Source organism: Gigantopelta aegis, chromosome 7, assembly GCF_016097555.1.
Source record: "Gigantopelta aegis isolate Gae_Host chromosome 7, Gae_host_genome, whole genome shotgun sequence".
Classification (NCBI taxonomy): domain Eukaryota; kingdom Metazoa; phylum Mollusca; class Gastropoda; order Neomphalida; family Peltospiridae; genus Gigantopelta; species Gigantopelta aegis.
The window spans coordinates 38,395,221-38,422,137 of record NC_054705.1 but is presented as its reverse complement, the minus strand read 5'-3'; the positions used below and the strand labels follow the sequence as shown (position 1 = coordinate 38,422,137).

Below are 26,917 nucleotides of genomic sequence, written 5' to 3'. Positions count from 1 at the left end.
ACACTGCTGTAACGCCCTGTTGTGGTTGTACCCCAGACACGTGGCGCTGTTGTAGCAGAGGACTCCACAGTCGACGTTAGATGAGAAATTCCCTCCAACAGTGGTGGCCGGGGTCCACATTGCACCAAGGGAACCGTGGAAACTAGTGGCTGCGGAATAGAGAAAAACAAAGGTATATACATAGGCGTACGAACTCCCATTTTTGTACAGGGGGAGGGGGGCAGGCTGGGTTTTGCCCAAATTAAACGAAAATGCCCGAATCTGGATAACAACATTTATTCATATTATTATCACTACCAAACAGCTATATATAGAGTTGCAAACGAATCGCTGTGCATTTTTACATGGATTACAACTAATTTTGAAGGTAGAATGATGGAAATACATGGTTAAAAGGTTTCAGGTTAGCACATTTTGCCCGAATATTTGTATCATTCTGCCCGAATTTGAGGTTTTCCTTCAGCACTGGGGGGCAGTTGCCCCCTCCCTCCCCTTGCGCCCCTGTCTCGTACGCTTATGGGTATATATAAAGTTTGTTTTGTTTAAAGACACCTATAGAGCACGTTGATTAATTAATCATCAGCTAATGGATGTCAAACATTTGGTAATTCTGTCACGTAGGCCTAGTCATCAGAAGGAGGGAAATGTTTTATTTAACGACGCACTCAACACATTTTATTTACGGTCATATGGTGTCGGACATATAGGTTAAGGACCAAACAGATATTGAGGGAGGAAACCCGCTTTCGCCACTTCGTGGGCTACTCTTTTCGATTACCAGCAGAGAATTTTTTATATGCACCATCCCATAGACAGGATAGCACATACCACGGCTTTGATGTACCAGTCGTGGTGCACTGGCTAGAGCGAGAAATGCCTAGTTATCAGAGGAAACCCGCTACATTGGGATCTTTTATATGCATTTTTTCCCCACAAGACTGGAAAGCACATACCACGACCTTTTACCAGTTGTGGTCCACGAGGAGATTTGATGACTTCGACGGAAGCACCTCAAGCGAGGACTCAACAAACTGAGCCCCCCCCCCCCCCCCTCCCCCAGCGCGTGTGCAGGAATGGGATCGGGATCGGGGAGAGATTAGACTATGGCAAGAGAAGTTTATAGGGGGATCAAAACAATTTCCGCTGTAAAATGTATTTTTTTAAATTTGCTTAAGTAGGAGACGGGGGGGGGGGGGGGGGGGGGTCGACCCTCGAAACAAACACATCACCTGCACACTAGCCTGTATTGTATGTCTTTTAAAAAAGCTATCCACCACAGGCTAAAAAAAAATATATATATTTTTTTTTTTTTTTTTTTTTTTTTTTTTTTCATTGAAAAGAAAACAAAACATGAAGAAGAAATAAAACTCTCAAAAACAAGTCAAAAATTACTGTGTGGGACCGACAACGGATATTTGTACTGTCGTAATGACAAACATTCCTAGCGCAAGTAGAGAAAATAATTAAGTTTTGTCTTTTATTAATGACTAACTGCTGTGGATTGCTAATCATTAATCAAATTCATACAAGTTCATATAACTTTAACATTGTAGAACACGTGTGTATATATATCGTCCTTGGACCTGTTTCCGTGGTTGAGTCGTTTGTGCGCAACAGTACGTACATTTGAAGATTTCTAACATCGTTGACTTTTGCATGGAGAAAGTAAACACATATCTGTCACATTCACAGAAATGTTCGTAAAAAATTTTATTTAAAACGAGCAAAGAAAGCAAGATTGAATTTGACCTACTCATAAACACGGCACATTTATTAATACCCTTTTTCTATGATTTTCAAAGGCTGTCTGTCACGGGGATCCTATAATACCCGTAACTGAATGAAACACGATTATCCAAATATCTCTCCTAACTGTATATCTATTAGATCTCTCTGTAACGGGCAGTTATACCCGCGTGGCTCGTCTAGGTATGATCAGAGATACGATCTTATATAAAGTATACATTATTATAGCACGTTTAGTTCACTAGAAAACACAACAAAAACACAATACACTATGGAATCTGTATTAACCTACGCTGACAAATGTACTGCCGCAGTAGTTAATTAACAACAACAAATAATAACAACCCAGAACTGATCACTTAATTAGTTAATCTCTAGGTGTCTAGTTTACACAATCACCCACACGTGTGATAATTGAGAAATGCTTCCAGGGGAACTTAATTAATAAAGGAATTACAACTCTATTCCTAACTTGTTAATTTTTAATTAACCCTTAACTACTCATTCAGTAACCTTGTAATACAGAATTAATACTGGTACGTATCACAATAAAGACAATAACCTACAGTTTACCTAGGTCCTCTAGGATGACTGGTTAAGCTTTATATATATTAGAACAGTTTACTGCGTCAGATTACCGGCAGCACCGTCTAAATAATATTGGTATAATACAGTATTAAAATATTTAAAGTCACATCAATCACATCAAGGTTATACACAGAGCAGAAATAAAATATTTACCAGTCCGGACAGACAACGATCCCCTGGAGCCTTCCTTTTGTTTCTCCCTGATATCTCTAAAACCCTAGCTATTTATCAAAAAAATCCGAATATCGCCTGGGGTACATCGCGGCACCGAATACCTACAAGTGATATTTCCACAGCGACCAAGACGGGAATTTTCTCTTAGATGGCCAGACTTGCTGACGCCTAGTCGCCAAAATCACGGTCGTAAAAACCGCACTCGCGGAGGTATTACGTAACTACTGGCCACATGGCTTCCGCATCTGGTCTGGGTGTGTATTGGAAACAGCTCGACCACCGTCGCGTGGAGGTATTACGTAACAAAGTGCCCACCTGGGCTTAAGTGCATATTGGAACTGCACACGGCCCTCTAAAACAATTAATATCGCCACAGGCGAAAACAAATTTAAGAGCATGTTCCGTCACACTGTCATTTGAAAGAACACTTAATTTTAAAAACTATTTGTGTCTGTTCTCAACTGTATTGCTATCTAGTTATTGAAATCATATGATTGGCACGGCGTCTGCCAGCAAAATTCTCTTTCCAGATACTTGTCAAAAATATATGGTCTTTATATGCTTTAATATAAATATCTTTCTGGATATCTGTTTATATATTTATTAAAATTAAGAATACAAGATATATATTTTTAACCAAACAATTTTACCATTATAACCATTAATTTGCTCAACTTATAACACGATTGCAAGACATCAGAATTGTTTTCCTAAAAGTTGTCTGATAACATTGGTTCTCGAAGACTCCATTTTGTAATTTTAAAAGTACATGTTTTGTTGAACAAACTGCTGGTGTATGCTACATAGAGGCCAGTTAAGTACTCATTTGAAGCGTATAAATACCATTAAAAAGGTAGCTATTTTGAATAACAACTGTCTCGTTACAAATATTGATATGATTTCGAACCGAATGCTTATGCTCACCGAAACTGGTTCAACCATGATAATAGCGCATTTCTTTAATTTAAATTGCGACTTTCTTCACCAGTCATTCTTACAATTTCGAAAAACTTTTACATTTATACTCAGAATTAACGGTTGGCTTATTTGTGTGCTAAACGTCTAAAATATAAGTCTATATTTGTTTTATTGTCAGTTACAACTTTTCAGTTTTATGTTGAAGCAATTTTATTATCATAGTTCAGTGCTTGACTCTTGGCGTCAATATATGTAGCACGATTATAGCCACGATATCCGGTGTCCATCCTACCGGTGTCCATCTTACATAGTAAAACATGACTTAAAGTGAATATTTGTTTTTGTTTAACGACACTACTGGAATATATTAGAGCGTAATAAACTGTCGATTTACAATTACTGTACTTTAAAAAATTTAAAAAATAAAAAATAAAAAATCATCGGCTGTTGGATGTTAACGATTAAATTTGGTAATTTTGACAAATAGTGTTAGAGAGGAAATCTGATATTTTTTTTTCCATTAGTAACAAGGCATCTTTTATATGCACCATCCTACAAGCAGGATAGCACATACCACGTCCTTTGTATACCAGTTGTGGTGCACTACCTGGAACGACAAGCAGCCCAATGGGTCCACCAACGGGAATCGATCCTAGACCGATCGCACATCAGTCGAGCGTTTCAGCACTGGGCTACGTCCCGCCCACTTCCAATAACCGATGGTGAACCAATCAAAATGCTCAACTGGTGTTAGGGGGCGGGACGTAGCCCAGTGGTAAAGCGCTCGCTTGATACGCGGTCGGTCTAGGATCGATCCCCGTTGGTGGCTCCATCGGGTTCTTTCTTGTTCCAGCCAATGCACCACGATTGGTATATCAAAGGCCGTGGTATGTGCTATCCTATCTATGGGATGGTGTATATAAAAGGTCCGTTGCTGCTAATCGAGAAAGAGTAGACCATGAAGTGGCGACCGCGGGTTTCCTCTCTCTATATCTGTGTGGTCCTTAACCCTATGTCTGACGCCATACAACCGTAAATAAAATGTGTTGAGTGCGTCGTTAAATAAAACATTTCCTTCCGTTTTCAGTAGCCGATGATTAATAAATCAATGTGCACTAGTGGTATCGTTAAACAAAACAAACTCTCTCTCTCTCTCTCTCTCTCTCTCTCTCTCTCTCTCTCTCTCTCTCTCTCTCTCTCTCTCTCTCTCTCTCTCTCTCTCTCTCTCTCTCTCTCTCTCTCTCAACTTGTGTTGTTAAACGTAAACAAACTTTAAAGGGACATTCCTGAGTTTGCTGCATTGTTCTCGACTAATAAAATATTTCTACGATTAAACTTACATATTAAATATATTTTCTTGTTTAGAATATCAGTGTCTGTATATTCAATGTGTTTCTGTTCGTCTTAATATTTGTAAGTAGCTCAAACTGGATTTTGTCTTCAAATAATTTCAAAAACATATTTTAGAAAATAAAATGAAATTTAACCTAGTACAAATATTATATTATCAGAAACATGTTTAATATACAGCCACTAATATTTTAGGCATAAAAATATATTTGATATGTAATTACAATCATGAAAAAATCTCTGTTAGTCGATGACAACTTAAAAAGTGCAGCAAACTCAGCAATGTCCCTTTAATTTTTAACACCTAACTTACTGATACCAACGGTCGAAATTTCAGACCCATACACCATCACTTCACACAGCGCCAGGGGGCGTCCCTCTCCTTGATGAGTTATCTTCACGAAACGCCCTACGGTTGAGGGGGCGCATTGAATCGATTTGGTGGCTCCTTGCCCTACTGCAGTCTTATGTGTCGCACAAAGGCTGGGGAACGAGTTTTGGAACGTTAGTCTGTCTTCAAGATATGTCTCTATGACGAAGTCACGCAAATGCCCGCCTTTAGAAGTAAAAATAATTAGACATATAGGAATAAAATAAAAGAGACAAAAAGTGGATTAAAACTATATATATATAGATAAATAGATAGATAGATAGATAGATATAGATAGATAGATAGATATAGATATAGAGGATAATAAACGAGTTACCAGTTATTATCAAATTTATGTCCCGAGTGACCCCAACAGGCACTCATAACGGGGAAAATAAAAATCATAATTTCATGCATTGGTCTAACGAACAATACTATTGGATGATTTGACGCTTACAAACCAATGACCTTGTCGGTACTAAATATGACGTCATCACGATTTGGCAAACACAATGACGTCATGTAGTTTAAAGAATTTGCGTTTACGGCTGTCTGTTTTTGGTGTTAAATTTATAAGAAAATGTCATTTTAATGCAGTTCATTATAGATTTTGTACCAGAATAAAGAGGACATTTGTTTTTGAAAATGATCTATGGACGTGATTAAATTACAAAGTTATAGCAATACTCAGAACAGTGCGTAAAGCGGTTTATATCCTTTTAATACATGTACGTGTATGTGTGTTGAAATAAAGGCTTTTAGAGAAAAAATAGCTCAGGTAATAAACAGAATAACAAACTCGTAACAACTGAAACTCGTGACAACTGAAAATGATTTCACTCGGGACATAAATTTGATAATAACTGGTAACTCGTTTATTATCCTCTATATATTACCCCAGCAGCCACTCATAACGGGGAAAATAAAAATCATAATTTCTCACTGAGAAATTATCATGCATTGGTTTAACGTACACTACTATTGGACGATTTGACGGCAACAAACCAATGACCTTGTCGGTACTAAATATGACGTCATCACGATTTGGCAAAGCACACATAATGATGTCACATCGTGTAAAGCGTTTGCCTTTACGTATTTCTGCTTTCAATGTTAAACTTGTAATAAAATGGTAGTTTAATGCAATTCATTAGAGATTTTTTTTTTTTTTTTTAGAATATATAGAACTTTGGGTTTTGAAAATTATCAGTGAACAGAATAAATGAAAATTACATTAATTTTTAAAAAACCAAATCTAGCTATCGCATCATTTTAACTGAATCATGATGGAGTGAAATCCATGTCATGCCTCAATTATTTTCACAAAATATCATTAATAAGTGGAGTATGGTGGTTACACAGATGTCTGAATACCGGCCACGGTGGCGTAGTGGTTAAGCCATCGGACTACAGGCTGGTAGGTACAGGGTTCGCAGCCCGGTACCGGCTCCAACTCAGAGCGAGTTCTTAAGGGCTCAATGGGTAGAAGTAAGGCCACTACACCCTTTTCTCTCTCACTAACCAACTAACAACTAACCACTATTCTGGACAGACAGCCCAGATAGCTGAGGTTTGTGCCCAGGACAGCGTGCTTGAATCTTAATTGGATATAAGCACGAAAATAAGTTGAAATGAAATGATGTTTGAATGAAGTACATTTAGAGGGAAATCAAATATATTTTTGTTGAGGTAATACTTTGTTAGGCCATTTAATAGGTCCGTGGACTGACAATATGCCTTTAATTCTTATATATTATTTATTTATTTATTCATTCGTTCATTATGCATTCATTTATTTATTCATTCAGTCATTCATTCATTTATTTTTGTTTTATTTTATTGTATTGTTAAAAATTTGTTTTGTTTAACGACATCACTAGAGCTCATTGATTTATTAATCATCGGCTATTGGATGTCAAACATTTAGTAATTTTCACATATAGTCTTAGAGAGGAAACCCGCTACATGTTTTCATTAGTAGCAAGGGATCTTTTATATTAACCATCCCATAGACAGGATAGCACATACCATGGCCTTTTATATAATAGTCGTTGTGTGCACAAAGGCAGCAAATTACCGGCCTTGGTGGTGTCGTGGTTAAGCCATCGGACTACAGGCTGGTAGGTACTGGTTTCACAGCCCGGTACCGGATCGCACCCAGAGCGAGTTTAACGATTCAATGGGTAGGTGTACGACTACGACACCCTATTTTCTCTCACTAACCACTAACCAGCTAACAACTAATCCACTGTCCTGGACAGACAGACAGCGTGCTTGAACTTTAATTGGATATAAGCACGAAAATAACTTGAAATAAAACGAATGACATATTAAATTCCCCGTTGGTCGTCCACTAATGGTTTTCCAATACATATTTTTTTACTAGTATTTCAACTTATTTAGTTTATTAATTATTTTTTACTAACAATGGAAATAACTAATAAATGGTGAATTACTAATTTTGAGAAAGTGACTTTATTAGTTAAAGCTTGTTTTGTTTAATGACACCACCAGAGCACATTGATTAATTAATCATCGGCTATCGGATGTCAAACATTTGGTAATTCTTACGCATAGTCATCAGGAAGGAAGGAAATGTTTTATTTAACGACGCACTCAACACATTTTATTTACGGTTATATGACATCAGACATATGGTTAAGGACCACACAGATATTGAGAGAGGAAACCCACTGTCGTCACTTCATGGGCTACTCTTTTTCGATTAGCAGCAAGGGATCTATTATATGCACCATACTACAGACAGGATAACACATACCACGGCCTTTGCTATACCAGGCGTGTTGCACTGGCTGGAGCGAAAAATAGCCCAACGGGTCCACCGACGGGGATCGATCCCAGACCGACAGCACATCAAGCGAACGCTACGTCCCGCCCCTCGTAGTCATCAGACGAAACCAGATCCATTTTTTCATTAACAGCAAGGGCTCTTTTTTACGCACTCACAATCAGGAAAGCCTTTGATCCGTTGTGGTGCGCTGGTTGGAACGAGAAAAATATCAATTGGTTAAATAGATCCACTGAGGTGGTTCGATACTGCGACGGAAGCACGTCGGGCGAGCTCTCAACCGACTGAACGTTGCTTTGGTCGGTAACGCTTGAAATAAAGTCACAGACCCTAGTTTTAGCCTGTGAAAATGCACACCAAGTTTGGTTAATATACACCCATATGTGCTATCCTGTCTGTGGGATGGTTCATATAAAATATTTTATATGAACCATCCGACAGACAGTATAGCACACACCACGACCTTTGATACACACCAGTCGTGGTGCACTGGCTGGAGTGAGAAATAGCCCACTGAGTCCACCATTGGGCGGGTTTCCTCTCTAAGACTACATGTCAAAATTACCAAAGGATTGGCATATCCAAATAGCCAATAATGAATTAATCAATGTGCTCTAACGACACTACTAGAGCGCCTTGATTTATGAATTTATCGGCTATAGGATATCAAACATTTGGTAATGTTGACATAATTATAGTTTTAGAGAGGAAACCCGCTACATTTTTCCATTAGTAGCAAGGGATCTTTTATATACAACATCCCACAGACAGGATAGAACATACCACAGAATTTGATACACCAGTCGTGGTGCACTGGCTGGAACGAGAAATAGTCCAATGGGACCACCAATGGGGATCAATCCTAGACTGACCGCGAATCAAGCGAGTGCTTTACCACTGGGCTACGAAAAAAATCTACCTACCACAGCAGTCTCCTCTATTAACTAGTGTGACGGTGCGGACACTGTAGTACCCACGCAGGTCTACTTCCCAGCGACGGGGATCGATCGTAGACCGACTGCGCATCAAGCGAGCGCTTTACCACTGGGCTACAGAAAAAATCTACCTACCACAGCAGTCTCCTATATATTACTAGTGTGACGGTGCGGACACTGTAGTACCCCCGCAGGTCTACTTCCCAGCGACGGGGATCGATCCTATACTGACCGCGCATCAAGCCAGCGCTTTACCACTGGCCTACGGAAAAAAATAAGGAAACAACCCTACCTACCACAGCAGTCTCCTCTATTAACTAGTGTGACGGAGCGGACCCTGTAGTACCCCCACAGGTCTACTTCCCAGCGACGGGGATCGATTCTAGACCGACCGCATATCAAACGAACGCTTTACCACTGGGCTACGAAAACTCACAAAACTACCTACCACAGCAGTCTCCTATATATAACTAGTGTGACGGTGCGGACACTGTAGTAACCCCGCAGATCTACTTCCCATCGACGAGGATCGATCCTAAACCGACCGCGCATCAGGCGAGCGCTTTACCACTGTGCTACGAAAATAAAACCCTACCAATCACAGCAGTCTCCTCTATTAACTAATGTGACGGTGCGGACACTGTAGTACCCCCGCAGTTCTATTTCCCAGCGACGGGGATCGATTCTAAACCGACCACGCATCAAGCGAGCGCTTTACCACTCCGCTACGAAAATAAAACCCTACCTACCACAGCAGTCTCTTCTATTAACTAGTGTGACGGAGCGGACACTGTAGTACCCACGCCGGTCTACTTCCCAGCGACAGGAATCGATCTTAGACCAACCGCGCATTAAGCGAGCGCTTTACCACTAGGCTAGGAGAAAACAAAACTACCTACCACAGCAGTCTCCTCTATTAACTAGTGTGACGGAGCGGACACTGTAGTACCCCCGTAAGTCTACTTCCCACCACTCGTTGGGTTCACTGTGCGTGTCGGAGCACGAATTGGCGTAGAAACGCGTGTCCTTGTTTCCGTCCACTGCAAGCCTGCTGTCGAATTTGAACCAGGTCGGGGAGTACGTACTCGACTGTCGCGTCGGTTTCCTCAAAGCAAGGTTCACGGAGCAATCGACTGCAAAGGAAAAGTTAAAAAGTCGCAGAATCTAGTTTTAACTCGTGAAAATGGAAAGTAAGTTGAGTTTTTAGAGAGTAAAGCCGCTACATTTTTTTTTCAATTAGTAGCAAGGAATCTTTTATATACACCATCCCACAGACAGTATAGCACATGCCACGGCCTTTTATATACCAGTCGTTGTGTGCACAAAGGCAGCAAATTACCGGCCTTGGTGGTGTCGTGGTTAAGCCATCGGACTACAGGCTGGTAGGTACTGGTTTCGCAGCCCGGTACCGGATCGCACCCAGAGCGAGTTTAACGATTCAGTGGGTAGGTGTACGACCACGACACCCTATTTTCTCTCACTAACCACTAACCAACTAACAACTAATCAAAAACTAGAGCTCCTCTCCATAACCGTTACTTCTCATAGATACGTGTGAGGGTTTTTTAATATGAAAAATGCATTCCTTGGTGTTAAAGTCGCAGATCATAGTTTTAACCTGTGAAAATGGAAGGAAGGAAGGAAATGGTTTATTTAATGACACACTCAACACATTTTATTTACGGTTATATTGCGTCGGACATAATATTTATGGTTAAGGACCACACAGATATTAAGGGAGGAAACCTGCTGTCGCCACTTCATGGGCTACTCTTTTCGATTAACAGCAAGGGATCTTTTATATGCTCTATCCCACAGACAGGATAGCACATACCACGGCCTTTGATATACCACTTTACCGGCCTCGGTGGCGTCGTGGTCTACAGGCTGGTAGGTACTGGGTTCGGATCCTAGTGGAGGCATGTGATTTTTAATCCAGATACCGACTCCAAACCCTGAGTGAGTGCTCCACAAGGCTCAATGGGTAGGTGTAAACCACATGCACCGGCCAGTGATCCATAAGTGGTTCTACAAAGGCCATGGTTTGTGCTATCCTACCTGTGGGAAGCGCAAATAAAAGATCCCTTGCTGCCTGTCGTAAAAGAGTAGCCTATGTTGCGACAGCGGGTTTCCTCTAAAAAACAGTGTCAGAATGACCATGTGTTTGACGTCCAATAGCCCATGATAAGATAACAAATCAATGTGCTCTAGTGGCGTCGTTAAATAAAACAAACTTTAGTTTTTTGGTGCATGTACAGACATATCCTTTCGGTTTCCACGCCAATTCTGTACTCTTACTTAAGTGGACTTGGTTTGAGTTTAGGAGTTTTCCTTCTCCTAGGAGACTTTCCTTACTAGGATTCTGAGCCTCTCCAGCACAGTTTTGATTTTGGAGTTTGCTTCTCCTAGACAGTTGTCTTTCTTGCCTCACGTCCTCTGTCTGTCCAGTCCATAGTAGTGTAGTGTCTACCCTTTGACCAGTCCAGCTTGGGTGACCCTACCAGGAGCTGATGCTCCAGCTGGCATAGCTCTCCGAGTCATTGAGACATGCATGCTACCTCACCACGTCAAGGAATGGATCATGAGATATAATGAATAATCTAACCAATAAAATCTAATCCAAATAATGTTTGTTTCCTCTCATCAAAACAATCAGAGACTGGCATGCATAAATCTCAGCAGAAGATTCACAAACAACTGTGGTCATCGGCCATTCAAGCTGTAACCGGAATGCGCCGGAAGTGGTTAGGGGACAAATACGCCGTAGTGTTTACAAACTAGTCTGTCAGGTTTATACAGACAATCTTTTTTTTTTCTTTTTTTTCATCAAAACAACCGTTAAACATGAAATAATGCGAACTCACCATATATTATGCAGTACAGGCTTGAGAGTAAACCCAGAACGTTCATATTGTAGTAAAGAGAACAGGTGAAAATCCATCTGACATCCAAAACGTCGTCGTGTGTTCTGTGTTGGCATGTTTTCGAGACATCGTCAGTTAGTTTTTGTTTTTGTCATTATAATTGGGTTTAACGTTCCGTAACTGTTTCCATAGTAGAACGGGCCACTGCTGTGGGCATCTGCGTATCAAACGGTTCGATGGGGGGTTTTTTTGTCTATCAGTGTCGAGACAAAAACAAGGTTCTCATAAATTATTAGTAGCTAAATATTATTTTCAGTTTTTCCGATAAAAGTTGTGTGGTTGTTTTTTTCAATACGTTACGATTTTGTGTGTGTTTGTTTGTTTGTATGTATGTGTTTCTATGTGCGTGTGTGTGTCTGTGCGTGTTGGAAAGAAAGAAACAAAGATTTTATTTAACGACGCACTCAGTACATTATATTTACGGTTATATGGCGTCAGACATATGGTTAAGGACCACATAGTTATTGAGGGAGGAAACCCGCTGTCGCCGCTTCATGGGCTACACTTTTCGATTAGGTACAAGGGATCTTTATCTGCACCATCCCACAGATAGGATACTACACACCACGGCCTTTGATATACCAGTCGTGGTTCACTGGCTGGAACGAGAAATAGCCCAATGGCTCCACCGACGGTGATCGATCCCAGACCGACCGCGCATCGTGTGAGCGCTTTACCACTGTGCTACGTCCCGCCCCTGTGTGTGTGTGTGTTGGTGTCTGAAATTAACGTTTGACATCCAGTAGTCGATGATTAAAGGGACAGATCCTAGTTTTTAAACACTACAGCATATTTGTACTATTAAAGCCATTTATGATCACTGAAATCAAACATTACTTATATTTTGTTTAGATTTTCAAATTTCGTAGAACCGAAGTGTTTCTGGTCATCCTTGTGTTTTTAATACCAAAATGTTTTTTTTCATTTTTCATATTTAAAAAAAAAAAACGCGCATGTGCGTCTGAGAAGTAATGGTTTATTGAATCGAGTTCTGGTCTATTTTTAAGGATATTTCCGGTTTTAACGTCACAGACTATTCTTTCACTTTATTGTAACTTTATCCAAATGAGTTACAGGTTTGTAAATTAGCTAAACTTAGTGTCCATTTTCTACAAGCTAAAACTTGGCTCTGCGTCTTTAATCAATAAATGTGTTCTAGTGGTTTCGTTAAACAAAACCAACTCTAACGGAAACCAGTTAGAGGTCAGTATAGCGATAAACACATATTAAAGGGACACGCCCTAGTTACGGCTAGTTGTTAACCATTACAGCGTTGTTTTTCGCTATTAAACCCATTTTTTCACAAATAAAATTGCACTTTACTTACATTTTATTATTTAGAATACACATTTCCATTCACCTGAAGTGCTTTTTGGTAATCCTGGTAATCCTGATGTTTGTAAAACCACGAAATGCATTTTTTTTATTTCTTAAAAAGCCGCGCGCACTCGAGAAAAAACCGTTAAGCAAGCGAGGTCCAATCTATTTTTAGAGGGAATCTTCCTGTGTAAACGTCACAGACGTTGGTATACCACGTGACCGTTATCATTTTTGGTTCGGTTTGTTTTGTCGTTCACGGTTCGCGCAATCAACATCCGATTTGTTGTCGTTTGCTTGTTGTTCATTTGTGAGATTTTTCTTCACAGTTCGTGAACATTTTCAGTAACAATAAAGTTCAGACAAGTAAGTGTCTCAATACAAAACGTTACAAACCCTTAAAACAAATAATTTTGCTAAGTCTTACGATATCTGGAGAGGAGATACAACCAGGACAGAACAGTTGGAGCATGTCCAGGAGAGGTGAAAGGAACGCACCCCAAGTCTGTGCGCACTCTGTGAAATTTGTCGTGACGTAGGCATTGTTGTGCTTCGAGCGACATCTACCGGTGACATCAGAATACTAACTTTTAAAATTATTTCAAGCAATTGGGACATGGGGATTCCCATGGTATTTATCGATATAAAACCTGCTTTTTCACTCCATGTGATAAAAACGTGATCTAAGTGTATTACAGGTTTGTAGATTAACCAAATTATAATTTATTTTCGCTGGATGGAACTAGAGCGTGCGGCTTTAATGACCACATTTCACATTTTTAACGATTTCAACGATCGATTGATACACTAATTGTCTTCATTACGATAACACATCTAACCAAGCTGAAATAAAATATTGGCGATACTTGTTGCATTATTAACATAACATGAGTCGATAATCGATATCATGTATTTGATCTCTGGCGCCAGTGCGTGCGTAATATTTTAACATGCTCATATACCACGAAGGTTTCGAGCATGTCCGTCCCAGGGTTCGGCCTCTGGGAGACCAGGGGCCCAATCCGGGGCAGCCTGGCGCCAGTGTTCGATTTGTATCATGTATTGGGGGCGAGGGGTGGAGTGGACGGGATTTAGCTCAGTCGGTTGAGTTCTCGCTTGAGGTGCTTGCGTCGCAGGGTCGAATCACGTCAGTGGATCCATTCAATTGATTGTTTTGTGTGCTTTTTTTTCTATCGTTCTAACAAATGCACCATAACTGGTCAAAGGCCGTGGTATGTGCTATCCTGTCTGTAGGAAAGTGCATATAAAATTTTTGTTTTTGATTTTTGTTTAACGACACCACTAGAAAACCGTTATTTATTAATCATCGGCTATTGGATGTCAAATATTTGGTAATTTTTGACATATAATCTTAGTAGCAAAGGATCCTTTGTGTGCACTATCCAATAGACAGGATAGCACATACCATGGCCTTTGATGTACCAGTATTGGTGCACTGTTTGGAGCGAGAAATAGTCCAATGGCTCACCGACGGGGATCGATCCCAGACCGTGCATCAAGCGAGCGCTTTACCACTGGGCTAAGTCCCGTCCCTGCATATATATATATATAAACTGACGATCAAAAGAAAGTATACCAATTATTTTTTTCAAAGTATTACAAAACAACACAAAATACAAGTTGATGCAAATGTTATATTTTGAAAGTATAATAATTTGGCGATGAATCAACACAATATACTCAATAAAACCCATAAAATGATAATATCACAGTTCACAACAGCACTAGGGGTGAAATGTGCGATTTCATAAAGGACCACTCATAACGAAGGTGAATAAATTTGACCACTTAAAAACATGTTTCAACAGCGTGTATGTCCACCATGTGCAAGTATCAGGGATGTGAGTGACCAAATGTCAAAAACTCTGAAAATTGTTCGGTGGTGTCTGGGGCCGACAGGCCCCGACTAGGGTCCAGGGGCAACGCCCCGGAGGGGGGATCAGGGGGCAACGCCTCCCTGAAGGAGGAGCTATTTTTCCTATTTAGATCACAAAAATGGTCATGTAATGGTACTTAACAACAAATTTATGAAGTGTGTTAAATCACTGTGTTAAGACTTTATTATTCATATTTACCTACAAAAAGTGAACTTGTTCAATACCTACTTACCATGGTGTCTTGCATCCATTTCAAATCTTTTATTTCTTGTAGATAAAACAGTAATGTCACAACTTATGCACAGTGCATTTAGTAATTAGTATGCACTATTTACAATGACAGTACACAATAATGTCAAATACTGCTGTTCAGTCCATGTAGCATATTTTGTGTCTATTTACACAATGAGATCTTCAGTATGTTCAGTCCCTTTAGTATTTACAGTCTATTTATCATGACAACCTTCAAATCTAAGACTTCTTCTTAGATGTCACCTCCTCGTTGTGGTCCAGTCTAACTTTCTTGGCAGCAAGGAAGTACAGTCATTGGCCTTTCTCTTTGTCACTGGTTTAATGTTGACAGATGTTGTCTCCTCAGCCATCAGCTGGTGCTTCACAACCTGCAGGGCACGGTAGGTTTCAATCTGCATGTTGGAAGACTTGTCATCCAGGATGTCACCCATCAAACTGAAAGTGCTTTCAACAATTGGCCCATGAAAACAACTGAGGACTGCCTTGACACATTTGGAAAGCACCTCGTATTTGCCAGTGCTTCCCACTGCAGCCCACCAAGAGTCCAGTCTGCTATTCGGAGGTGTCGGGATGTTCAGATCAAAACAGTAGGTTCTGACCTCCAAGTCGAACCTGTCTGCTTCATCTTCGGAGGCAACAGTCGGGAGCATTGGCAGGAGCTTGTTCAGGTAGAACAGGGTCTGCTTATGGTGCCTGATCTCCGGGGTCAGAGCAGACAAGCTTTTCAACAGGATGTTGTTGACAGGCATCTACTTCTGAAGTGACAAGCCACACATCAAATAGGCTTCCTTCACCTTTATCAGCAGCTTCTTGGAGAACTTGTCAGCATGTTCAGGCAAATGTTTCCTTGCCTTGACGCCGAGGAACACACTCTTCAGGGGCAAATGGTTGTTGACATCAGCAAGATCAAGCTGAGCCACCCTCTTGGGTGTAATGTCACTCAGTTTGTCAGGCTTCACGAAGCAGCCAAGGAAATCCAGCAAGAGCTGCATCTGCTCGTCGTGCAACCTGTCCAATCGTGGTTCTTTGGCCTGGAAGATGAGGACATATTTCTTTAGAAGCGGCAAAACCGATGTATACAGCTCCATGATGAAAGATGTCTTCTTCCTCGTGTAAAAGATCTCATCGACTATCCTCCGTTTCCTTGCCTTTCCATCTTTTGTCAGTTGCTTTCTCATCAACTCGCACTGCATCGCTTTAATAGCCGTCTTGTTTTCCTTGGAAACGTGGTTCCTCTCAAACACTTACTTCACAGTATCTTCATATACGGCTTTCTGCGAGTCTGGGATGAAGCTGGCGTAGAAGATGGTGTAGGCGTCGAACAGCCTCATGGTGTCTACGGTCACATCATAGACAGAGAGCCATCGGTGGGACACATACCGCTGTGGGTTGGTGTACTTGATCCCAAGTATGCAGCATACAATCTGCAGCACCTCCTTGTAGTCTACAGACCACACGAAGTCTGTGTGCACATCACGCAGCAGGTCTTCAACATGTTTTTCAAATGGCTTGCAAAATGTTTTTGCTGCATTGTGTGCATGGTGGCATGTGTCGCCGTCAATGTCCAACAAATGGGGAGCTCGTCTCTTCTTGATCAGCTGTTCTAGTCCATTTTTGGAACCTCTCATCACCGCGCAAGAGTCCATGAGAATACACATCAGATTAGTCCACGAAATGTTGTTCTCTACGAACAAAGTGTCCAATGCAGAAAACAGGCTTTCACTGTTTACCTTTATCAAACTGAGTGACTCCAGGTGGTGGGTCACCACCGTTTGTTTTTGGGGACAGAAGTAACTTACAATAACTGCAAGGACTTTCATGTTGTTGCTGCTGGTTGCTTCATCAATGTTCATTGAGAAGAAATTGCAATGCAAATCACAAACCAACTGTTCTTTGTAAGTCTTTGCTAAGCCATGTGTCAGTTTGTACGATGCTGTCGTTCTGTCCATAGAAAGGGTATCTAGAGCCTTCTTGTCGTGACTCAGGGCTTTGGTAAAGGCCAGTAATTGTGGTGCCATGGCGAAAGACAAGTTGTTTTCAGCATAGCCTCAGAATTGTGTACTCTGTCAGCAAGCGGCGTGAATGCTTCTGCTGGTTCTGCTTGCATGTCACCATTGCTTTGGCTAATTGATGCCCGACTGGATGATGTGGACTGGAAAATGCCGAACACCTTCTTCTGTGAACCTAAAACATGAATTATACTATAGTGAGTAATTGACAAATGACTTGAACAAATTTAAAATATCATGCACACTAATACAACTGGAAAAAAAAAAAAAAAAAAAAAAAAAAGTAATGTATTAAAATTAAATGGACTGCTGCCATTTAATAATTGGAGGTCGAAGTGAAATAAATAAATTCATAAACCCAAAACAACAGTTCACCTTAGTTTTGTTGTTGAACTTGTTCACTGATCTGATGTTTTGATTTTAAAAAAGCAGTTATGCAACTAGTACTATGTGCATACATATTAGCATTCACAATTATGATTATACAAAAAGTAAAATGTAACATGATTACAAAATATATTTAAAAACAATTTCTTTAAATAATAATTTAATTGCATTATCAGCAGTATTATTTTACGTTTATTGTATTTGTTATACCATATGCAGTAATCATTTACATTTATTGAAACATTAAATGTTAATCATTGACAATGTTGTCATGGTTGTAAAATCGAACACAAAAACCTCCACCACCATACAAAATATACATACTTTACGTCATTACCACTACTGTTAGTATTTTATGAGACTGCGTTAGTAATATTAACATTGTACACATTTTCTAAAGAAAAGCTAAAAAGTGTTTAAAAAAACCTTCACCCAAACAGCAAGTTAAAACTGTTTTAATCTCACAAGAGCTAAATTACATTATCTCGCCTTCATGTAAAATTCTTTAATCTCATTGGTTGTTTGCCGTTGGACAAATCCCTTATACCCCTGTGGGCGGAGCCAAATTCTCTTATACCCCGTCTGTAATTTCCAACAGTTTCCAGCCACCCCAGTTAATGCTAAAGAAATAGTTAGATTATAAATAACATTGATAATCAATCAAGTATACATAATTAATTTTATTTTTACTATAAAATACACTATTTTAATACTTTTAAAAGCTGCAATGTTGAACTGGGCCACCTAATTACGGTCGTGGTGTTATTGTATTAATGCGCGATTAGCAACAGTTGTTTTTTTGTTTTTTATTATTAATATTTTAATTTTTTCACTACATACATTTCTGATAAAAAAAAAGGTTGTTTTTTTGTTCTGTTTTTATTAATAACTGTTTCACAAACAAACTGTATTACAAACATTTGAAGTTAAAAACTCGTTTATCGATGGAACTATTTTTCGTCACTGGCAAGTGGTTTCGTTCGCGTCCGCGTGGTACGGCTCCGTTAATAAATTGTTAACAATTATTGTCTGGCGTTATTTTGATTATTTGGCTATAGGCCTATGGTTTAACATGTCGGCAAGATAAATTCGTTGTAGAAGCATCTCTCGGGGTATATGGCTTTTTATGTACCCTCTGTGTACTCTTTTACCCCCTCGCCTTCGGCTCGGGGTAAAAGAACACACAGAGGGTACATAAAAAGCCATATACCCCTCGTGATGCTTCTACAACTTATAATGAACATACTATGCCACATGTAGTACACAATATTTTCACTGAAATGGAAACAATAATTCACAACTCAGTTGTAGTACAGACAAAAAGTATTCATAAATACACTTTGTTACTTTTTAAAGTATACTGGCGACATTAATTTTCGTGCCCCTAAGCATGCAAGCGACAATAACAAAATAAATAAAAAAAAGATTTGCTAACCTTAAACAGTGTCTATTTATCCTTTGTTTACACAATCCACAAAGAAAACACAAAGCTACATGTATAATCTTCAAATATTTTTGAAAAGACCAAGTGAAATCCAGCACGCCTATTAGGGCACGAAATGACAAGGGGAACGAATATTGAGTATCCTCGAACCATCGTGAACCGGTCTATTAAGGGGAAATAGGTTCTGCGCAAGCGCATTGTAACGTCCGGTCAATTTCATGAAATAATAGTTTCTCTTGTTCAATTTATTATTGAAATCGGCCAAACAATGTTTACCATCACGCCAGTTTATGTTAAAAAGAGATAAAATGCACACCATAGTATACGGTTGACATGTTTTAGGTCCCATCATAAACCGGGATACTGGTTCATAAAGTGTGACGCGTATCCTGTGACGTCACCCAAACTTTCCCGCAAAGAAAAGCGTAGCAGACAAGAACCTTAATGAGATACAATTTATAAAACTGTTGCTTATTTAGGTTTGTTTAATATTGTACATCGTTTATTTGAGTGCTACTGTAAACAATTAATGTCGTGAATACTTTGGTAAAAGTATAACAAAGTTTTGGATAATTAGGCCCTACTTGTGTTTTCCTCATTTGTACCGTTTGGTTTGGGGAGATTTTGGTTAATTCACAGATCGCGTGTGCGCAGATTTGTTAAAAACAAGTAATATGTAAATAGACCGGTTTATGATGGAGACTGGTTTTCGATTTTTCACGATACCCTACCATATACTTCTATAATAATTAATGTTGAAAATATTTTTTTTTAAATATAAAATCGATTTAATATTTAATAAATGAATAATTCTCATGTTTCCAATTTACTTGACTTTCCGAATTGCAACATACCTGGTAGGGCGTAATTCAGACGGGTGACCTTTACAACAGCAACATGCGATGTCGATTTTGCATGTTCCTCCAAATTCTTCCAACCCCGGTTGGTGTATTTGATTTCCTTCTGACAAATTTTGCAATAGGCTTTTCCACTTAAACGTAAACGTCGAAGTCGATGTTGCCTCATCATTGTCATCCCTCTGCATGGTCGATAGGCCCTGATACCATGCTGTCGTAGTCGACGACGTACAGTGTGACGACTTATGACATGGCCAAGGCCAGTCGCTGCAGATGACGTCATAGTGAGGAATCTGTTACGTAAGTGTAAGATGCGGAGATGGCGGTCCTCGTTGGCTGTTGTGACGCGGGGTCTTCCACTTCATGGTCTGTCTGCAGTTCTGCCAGTCACCCTATAACGCTGTATCAACCCAGTGATCGTCAATTTTGTGCAATTCAGGATTCTTTCCACATGGGCATAACTCGCACCCAACTGCACCATACCAATAGCTCTCTCTCTCTCTCTCTCTCTCTCTCTCTCTCTCTCTCTCTCTCTCTCTCTCTCTCTCTCTCTCTCTCTCTCTCTCTCTCTCTTCAGCAATTAGCCTTGCCGTGTTTTCTGGTGTTTTACTGTTGACTGAGGCATGTTCTAAGCAATGGCACCTTTTTTTACACCCTTATGTGCACGAGTATCATGTTTCTCGTGCAGTATAAATTTGATGAATAAACTCATTTTGTACGTGTGGCATCGCCCAAACGCAGCAATGTGCGACTATTCGTCATTGATTGCATTATAACGAACAATACTGGAACCTATCTAACCTTCCATGAACGTGTATTGTGTTTATTTATAATAAAAATAATTGGTATACTTTCTTTTGATCGTCAGTTTATATATATACATATATATATACATATATACATACATACATATACATACACACATACACACATACATACATATATATATATATATATATATATATATATATATATATATATATATATATATATATATATATATAAAAGATCCCTTGCTACATTAGGACAAATTTTGCGGGTTTCCTCCCTAAGACTAAAAATTACTAAATGTTTTATATCCAATAGCCGATGATTAATAAATCAATGTGCTCTAGTGGTGGGATCTTTTATATGAACTTTCCAACAGACAGAACAGCACCTACCATGACCTTTTATCTACCAGTCGTGGTGTACTGGTTGGGATGGGGTAAAAACAATCAGAGAAAGTGTCCACGGAGGTGGTTCGACCCTACCTTGGGCGAGCGCTCAACCGATTGAGCTAGATCACGCCCTTCTCCGGACGTTAATCATTCAGTCTCACATTACTGACATTCAATCTCACATTACTGACATTCAATCTCACATTACTGACATTCAATCTCTCATTAATAACAGTTAATCTCACATTACTGACATTCAGTCTCATTATTGACCAAGTGGACCTTTTTCTATCTTTTTTTGCACCACCAAAAACTCCATATGTATAAACCTGTATGTTTTAGTTCTGAAAGCGGACCATTTGCTTCAGCGCATTGGGGGGGGGGGGGGGGGGGGGGCGTCGTCCGAACCCCCCGAACCCCCTAGCATACGCCCCTGAACCACCGATAAGGACCAACAATTAAATTACAATCTTCAGATTAATTATTCAGGCGGAACGAGCTTTAGTTGAATCGAAGAATTGCAAAAATAACCATGCAATCCTTTCTTTACCATACTTGGCATGTTGTGTGTTAAGCGGCTATCGGTAATGATATTTCAAGTACAGCTAGTGTTACGATACCTGTTAGATGAACTGTGATACCAATCAAACAATTAGTGCACAAAATGACCTCGGCGTGAAGCGTTACTTTGAACACGTCTACAAGACCAGTTTTCAATGAAACCAGGCGCTAGGTACTCGGCTGTCATCACTTCAGCAACCACACGTTTAATTAATACCGACAAGTGCTTCTGTGTCACACAATCGGAGTATTCTTTCACTCTGATATTTTGCTATATAACACCTTGATGAAATGTTTAAGTGTGCAGTTCTCAAAATAGTATGTACCTAATTCTACTTTCATCACTTTGCATCACTCCGAAACATCTGGAAAGCAAGCAAGATTAGTTTGAAGACAATGATACGCCTTTTTAAAAGCACTGTTAAGCACTATACTGTATGGAGCAGAATCCTGGAAAATGACCAAGACCATCAGACAGAAGTTGGAGGTCTTTCAAAATCGGTGCCTTCGCAGGATTCTGAATATCTTCTGGCCCAACATCATAACCAACGAAGAACTCCATAAACAAACCTCCACACAGTCATTGGTATCAGAGATCAAGCGCCGAAGATGGCAGACCTAAAATATTACAACATTATGACATCATAAACTGGGGGTTTCTGTGCGCGCCGGAGCAGCAAGCAGCAAAAATCGCTTTTGGGACGATCGAAATAAAACACGACGTTAACGCGCTGTTGACGCGCTGCGCTATGGGGGTATGTATATGGTAATTCATTGGAAGTTATTTTTTGCTGCCGACGCGCTGCGCTAATGTGGGACGGCCTTTATGTGCTTCTTAGCACGAAGGGGCTTAAGTAAGTAAGTAATTCTACTTTCTAACTGATCTTACGGAAATATCCGATGTTGATCGAACACTTTCTCGAGCACCGACGGGGTTTGAGCCAACGGAATTCAACTGAATAAATGTGTTGTACATCAGTGAAAATGCATTTAAATAGTATTGCATTTACCGAAATTTGTCTTGATTGTTATATTTTGTACCCCTGCTGATATGTTATAACTGACACGATAAATAAAAACCTGGCTCCGTATTCATAAACGTACTTAAGTCAATGTATGATATTTATCGACATACTTAATGTATGTATGTAAGTATCATACTTTGACTTAAGTATGTTTATGAATACGGAGCCAGGTTCACAACTGAACGTTTACTTCCAACTGTCATGGCTCAAACGCGGTTACATGTTCCTACGTTCAACTACATGTTGAAGTAGTGCTAGGCACTTCATATGCATAGATACAAATAAACCCATAATATTACATCCCCCTTGTTTTATAAAGTTTAACATTAACTAAATAATCAATCGTCACTTGAAAAAGTTTTGCTCAATTGTTTTTTGTATACTATTTACTGTGTGATCAATTGTCTTATTCTCTGTATGGGATTTCACTAGAATCATTCATTATTTACTAATAAACATATGTATTACAGCTTGTAAGAAATCACATAACATTAACACAAATCACTTGTAAAGGTAAACTGTTCAATTGGTAACTTAACTAAAATGGAAACTAGGTGAAGTTTAACAGTTGTGTCATTAGTTCAATCATCAAGAAGCTTGGGTCAATTCACGTCTTCCCGATCTGGTGTAGTACTGGTTTCTGTTTCTGAGAATTTGGTGGATTTAACTCAAAGTGAACATGTTTTTGTAGGTTGCTATTTGAGTTTTCCTTTGATTGACAGTTTCTGTCAGATGAATGAAAAACATCATTAGGGATTTATCAACAAAGCCATTTCAGGACTTTTGTTAGAGATTTTCGCTTTTTGTAGTACACGTTTCACAGTCTGGATTTGTCGTTCTATAAATCCATTTGATTGTGGATAGTGGGGACTGGATGTAACGTGTTCAAATCCTCAGGATTCGGCAAACTGTTTGAATGAAGATGATGAATAATGTGGTCCATTTTCAGTGACTAGCTTCTCAGGAATGCCTTGTTCCGAGAATATTCCCTTTAGAATGTTTATAACAGTTTGAGTTCCTCCCATTCCTTTTACAAGTCGAATGATGGGAAATTTGGAATAATAATCACACACTATAAGGAATTCCTGTCCTTCCGTGTAGAACAAGTCACTTCCAAGTACCTGCCAAGGTCTGGTCGGTACTTCATGTTGCATCAGGGTTTCTGCAGGTTGGCTTTTTTGGAATTCTTGGCACAGATGGCAGCTTTTTACCATCTTGTCGATATCTGTGTTTATAGCATTCCAGAAAACACATGTTTTGGCTCGCAGTTTCATCTTCTGGATACCTTGATGTGCCTCGTGGATTTTGTTTAGAATTTCTGTCTGCATGCTTGTGGGTATTATTACTCGGTCACCTTTCAGGATGATGCCATTATCAATGACAAGTTCATCTCGGAATGGCCAGTAAGATTTCATATTAGACGGTATTTGTCTCTGTGTTTCTGGCCAGCCTTCAAGAATAATTTCTTTCAGCAACTGAAGCTCATCATCTTTGCACGTTTCTTCGTGTATGCTCTGTAATTTCTGAGATGAAAATTGAACTAAACCCACTTGTACATCCAGGTCGATTATTGAAGCATCTCTGCTAGGCAATCTTGAAAGCCCGTCTGCTATCAACATATCTTTGCCAGGTCTGTATGTGATTCTCATATCGTATGGCTGAATCCGCAAGAATAATCTCTGTAGGCGTTGAGGTGCTGCAGCCAAGTTCTTGAGATGTATCATCTCCAGTGGCTTATGGTCCGATTCAACTATAAATCGTTTACCATATATGTAAGTATGGAAGCGTTCACACCCATACACTACTGCAAGCATCTTACGTTCAATGTTGGCATATCGTTGTTCTGTGTCAGTTAATGATTTGGATGCAAAAGCTATGGGTTTGTCTTTCTGTAGTACTGCTCCTAATCCTTTTGACGAAGCATCAACTCGTAATGTAGTTTCACAAGTAGGGTCAAAGTAAGTGAGTTAATTTCTTTGCATATTATGTCTTTGATTTTGTTAAAGGCTGCCTGGTGAGACTCTAACCATACAAATTCACTATCTTTCTTGATTAATTCTCTCAAGGGAGCAGTGTTTTGTGACAAATTTGGAATAAAAGGGCTCATGTAAGTTGCTATTCCTAAATATTCTTGTTGGGGTCCTGAGGCTGCTGTATTTCTTTTATGTATTTTACTTTGTTCGGGTCAGGATGCACAACTTCTTCATCGAAAACAAGGCCAAAGAATTTAATTATTTTGGTGCGGATCTCGCACTTGCCTGGATTGAAGACAAGACCATGTTCTCTTGCTTTCTGCATCAAATGTCTAAGGTTTTTGTCATGCTCTTCATTGTCCTTGCCTACCACAGCTATGTCATCCGAGATACTGACTGTACCTGGGCATTGTTCTATTATCTGGTCCATGTTTTGCTGAAAAACATCTTGGCTCAGGTTGAGGCCTAATGGAAGTCTCAAAAATTTATATCTGCCAAATGGACTGTTAAATGTTGTCAACTTGCTTGAATCATTATCTAAGACAATTGACCAATATTCATATCTTGCATCGAGCTTAGAACAGACTCTTGCTCCAGAAAACTTGTGAGTTATCTCTTCCAGTGTTGGGGTCTTGTAATGTGGTCGTTTTATTACTTTATTCAAGTCTTTTGGATCTAAGCATATTCTCAACTTCCCACTTGCCTTCCTGCTGTACACAATACTTGAAACCCAATCTGTAGGTTCTGTCATTTTTTCAATGACCTGCATATTCTCCATTGCATCAAGTTCTGCTTTAATTTCATCTCTTAGATGAATGGGACATCGTCTAGGTGCATGTACGACCGGTAGAACTGACGAGTCAACAGTGATGTGACATTCTCTTCTGAACCTGCCTATTCCTTGGAATCTGTCAGGATACAAATTAATTAGTTTTTGTTCTGTACTAATTTCTGCAATTGGTTGTGTTTCTTTGACTTCACAGTGCAATGTTATTAGTCTCAATGAGTGTGATGTCGGAAGTCCTAAAACTACTGAACCATCGGAGTCTGTGACAAAAAATTCAGCTTGACTTGTGTAATCATTGTATCGGCATGGTATTGTTATCTTACCATACTGAGTAATCAAATTCCCTGTGTATGATTTCAGAACAGTGTTGCTTGCATTAAGTATACCAGTCTTTGGAAAACCTTCAGGCTTAGCTTTTTGAGATACATTTGTCTGAACGTGCGTAGGGGAAGAATATTTCCTTGTGCTCCAGTGTCAACTTTAACTTTTAGTGTTGCTGGTATCTTTGGTCTATCATCCAACGTAATATCAATTATCGCATATATTTCATCTCGTTTGTCCAAGTGTTCATCTTGGATCGAATCGAAACTCATAGAGTTAAAACTTTCAGTAAGATCTTGGGAATTTTCGGCCAATATAATGTTTGCAGATTTTTGTGGAGTGTGTGATCTGGAACTGTGCCTGCCATCATAACGCTTTCTGGATGGTGATCTGCGTCGAAAATTGTCCCTACTTCTTCCTCTGCTTCTGGTTGCGTATTGGGGTTTATACCTACTCTTACACACTGTTTTCCAATGGTTTCGTTTACCACAATTCATACAAGTGGATCCATATGCCGGACATTGATTTGGGTTATGCTTTCTACCACAATATTTACATGGCTGTTCCCTCCTGACTACCTGTACATCTAGTTGTGGGTGTTGTACATCATGAAACAATTTCATATTTGTACGCGATGCTTCTTGTATTCGTGCTGTATTTATGGCCTGGTCAAGCGTCAGTGTTTCATCTTTGCTGAGTAACTCATTTTGGACTTCACTAATTTTTGTTCCTATTATTAATTGTTCAATTAGTCTTTCTTTTAACTCATCTTTTCCAAACTTACACTTGAATGCCTGTAGCTTACACCGTGTCATGTAACTATCAACTGATTCTATGTTTTCTTGTCTAAATTGTTGTAGATAAAACCTCTGTAACCTGAAATTGACATTTGGCTCAATGTGTGATTTCAATTTATCAAATATTACTTTGGGGTCTTTTGCCTCAGCAGGGGTTAATGTCCAAGAGTTAAATGCTTTAATTCCTTCATCACCGGTAAACAATAAAATATGGTCAACCTGTTTTTCCAATTTAATGTTCTTCACAGAGAAGTAAATTTCACATCTTTGTTTGAATAATTTAAATGTTCCTGGTAAATCATCATTAGACCAGTC

General features: G+C 39.4%; 2 protein-coding genes across 2 annotated transcripts; both read right to left on the bottom strand.

Moving 5' to 3' along the window:
• Positions 1 to 23,617: 23,617 nt before the first annotated feature.
• Positions 23,618 to 24,538, bottom strand: LOC121378066 (uncharacterized protein K02A2.6-like). The gene has a single exon (XM_041506166.1). It carries the CDS (start codon positions 24,536 to 24,538, stop codon positions 23,618 to 23,620), a length of 921 nt encoding a protein of 306 aa, XP_041362100.1.
• A 307-nt stretch (positions 24,539 to 24,845) lies between these two features.
• LOC121378065 (uncharacterized protein K02A2.6-like) lies at positions 24,846 to 25,448 on the bottom strand. Its single transcript, XM_041506165.1, has one exon. It carries the CDS (start codon positions 25,446 to 25,448, stop codon positions 24,846 to 24,848), a length of 603 nt encoding a protein of 200 aa, XP_041362099.1.
• Positions 25,449 to 26,917: the final 1,469 nt, after the last annotated feature.

Excerpts from the sequence above, each read along its gene's own strand:
- LOC121378065 (XM_041506165.1), bottom strand. The coding sequence starts at position 25,448 with ATGACAGAACCTACAGATTGGGTTTCAAGTATTGTGTACAGCAGGAAG.
- LOC121378066 (XM_041506166.1), bottom strand. The coding sequence starts at position 24,538 with ATGCTTGCAGTAGTGTATGGGTGTGAACGCTTCCATACTTACATATAT.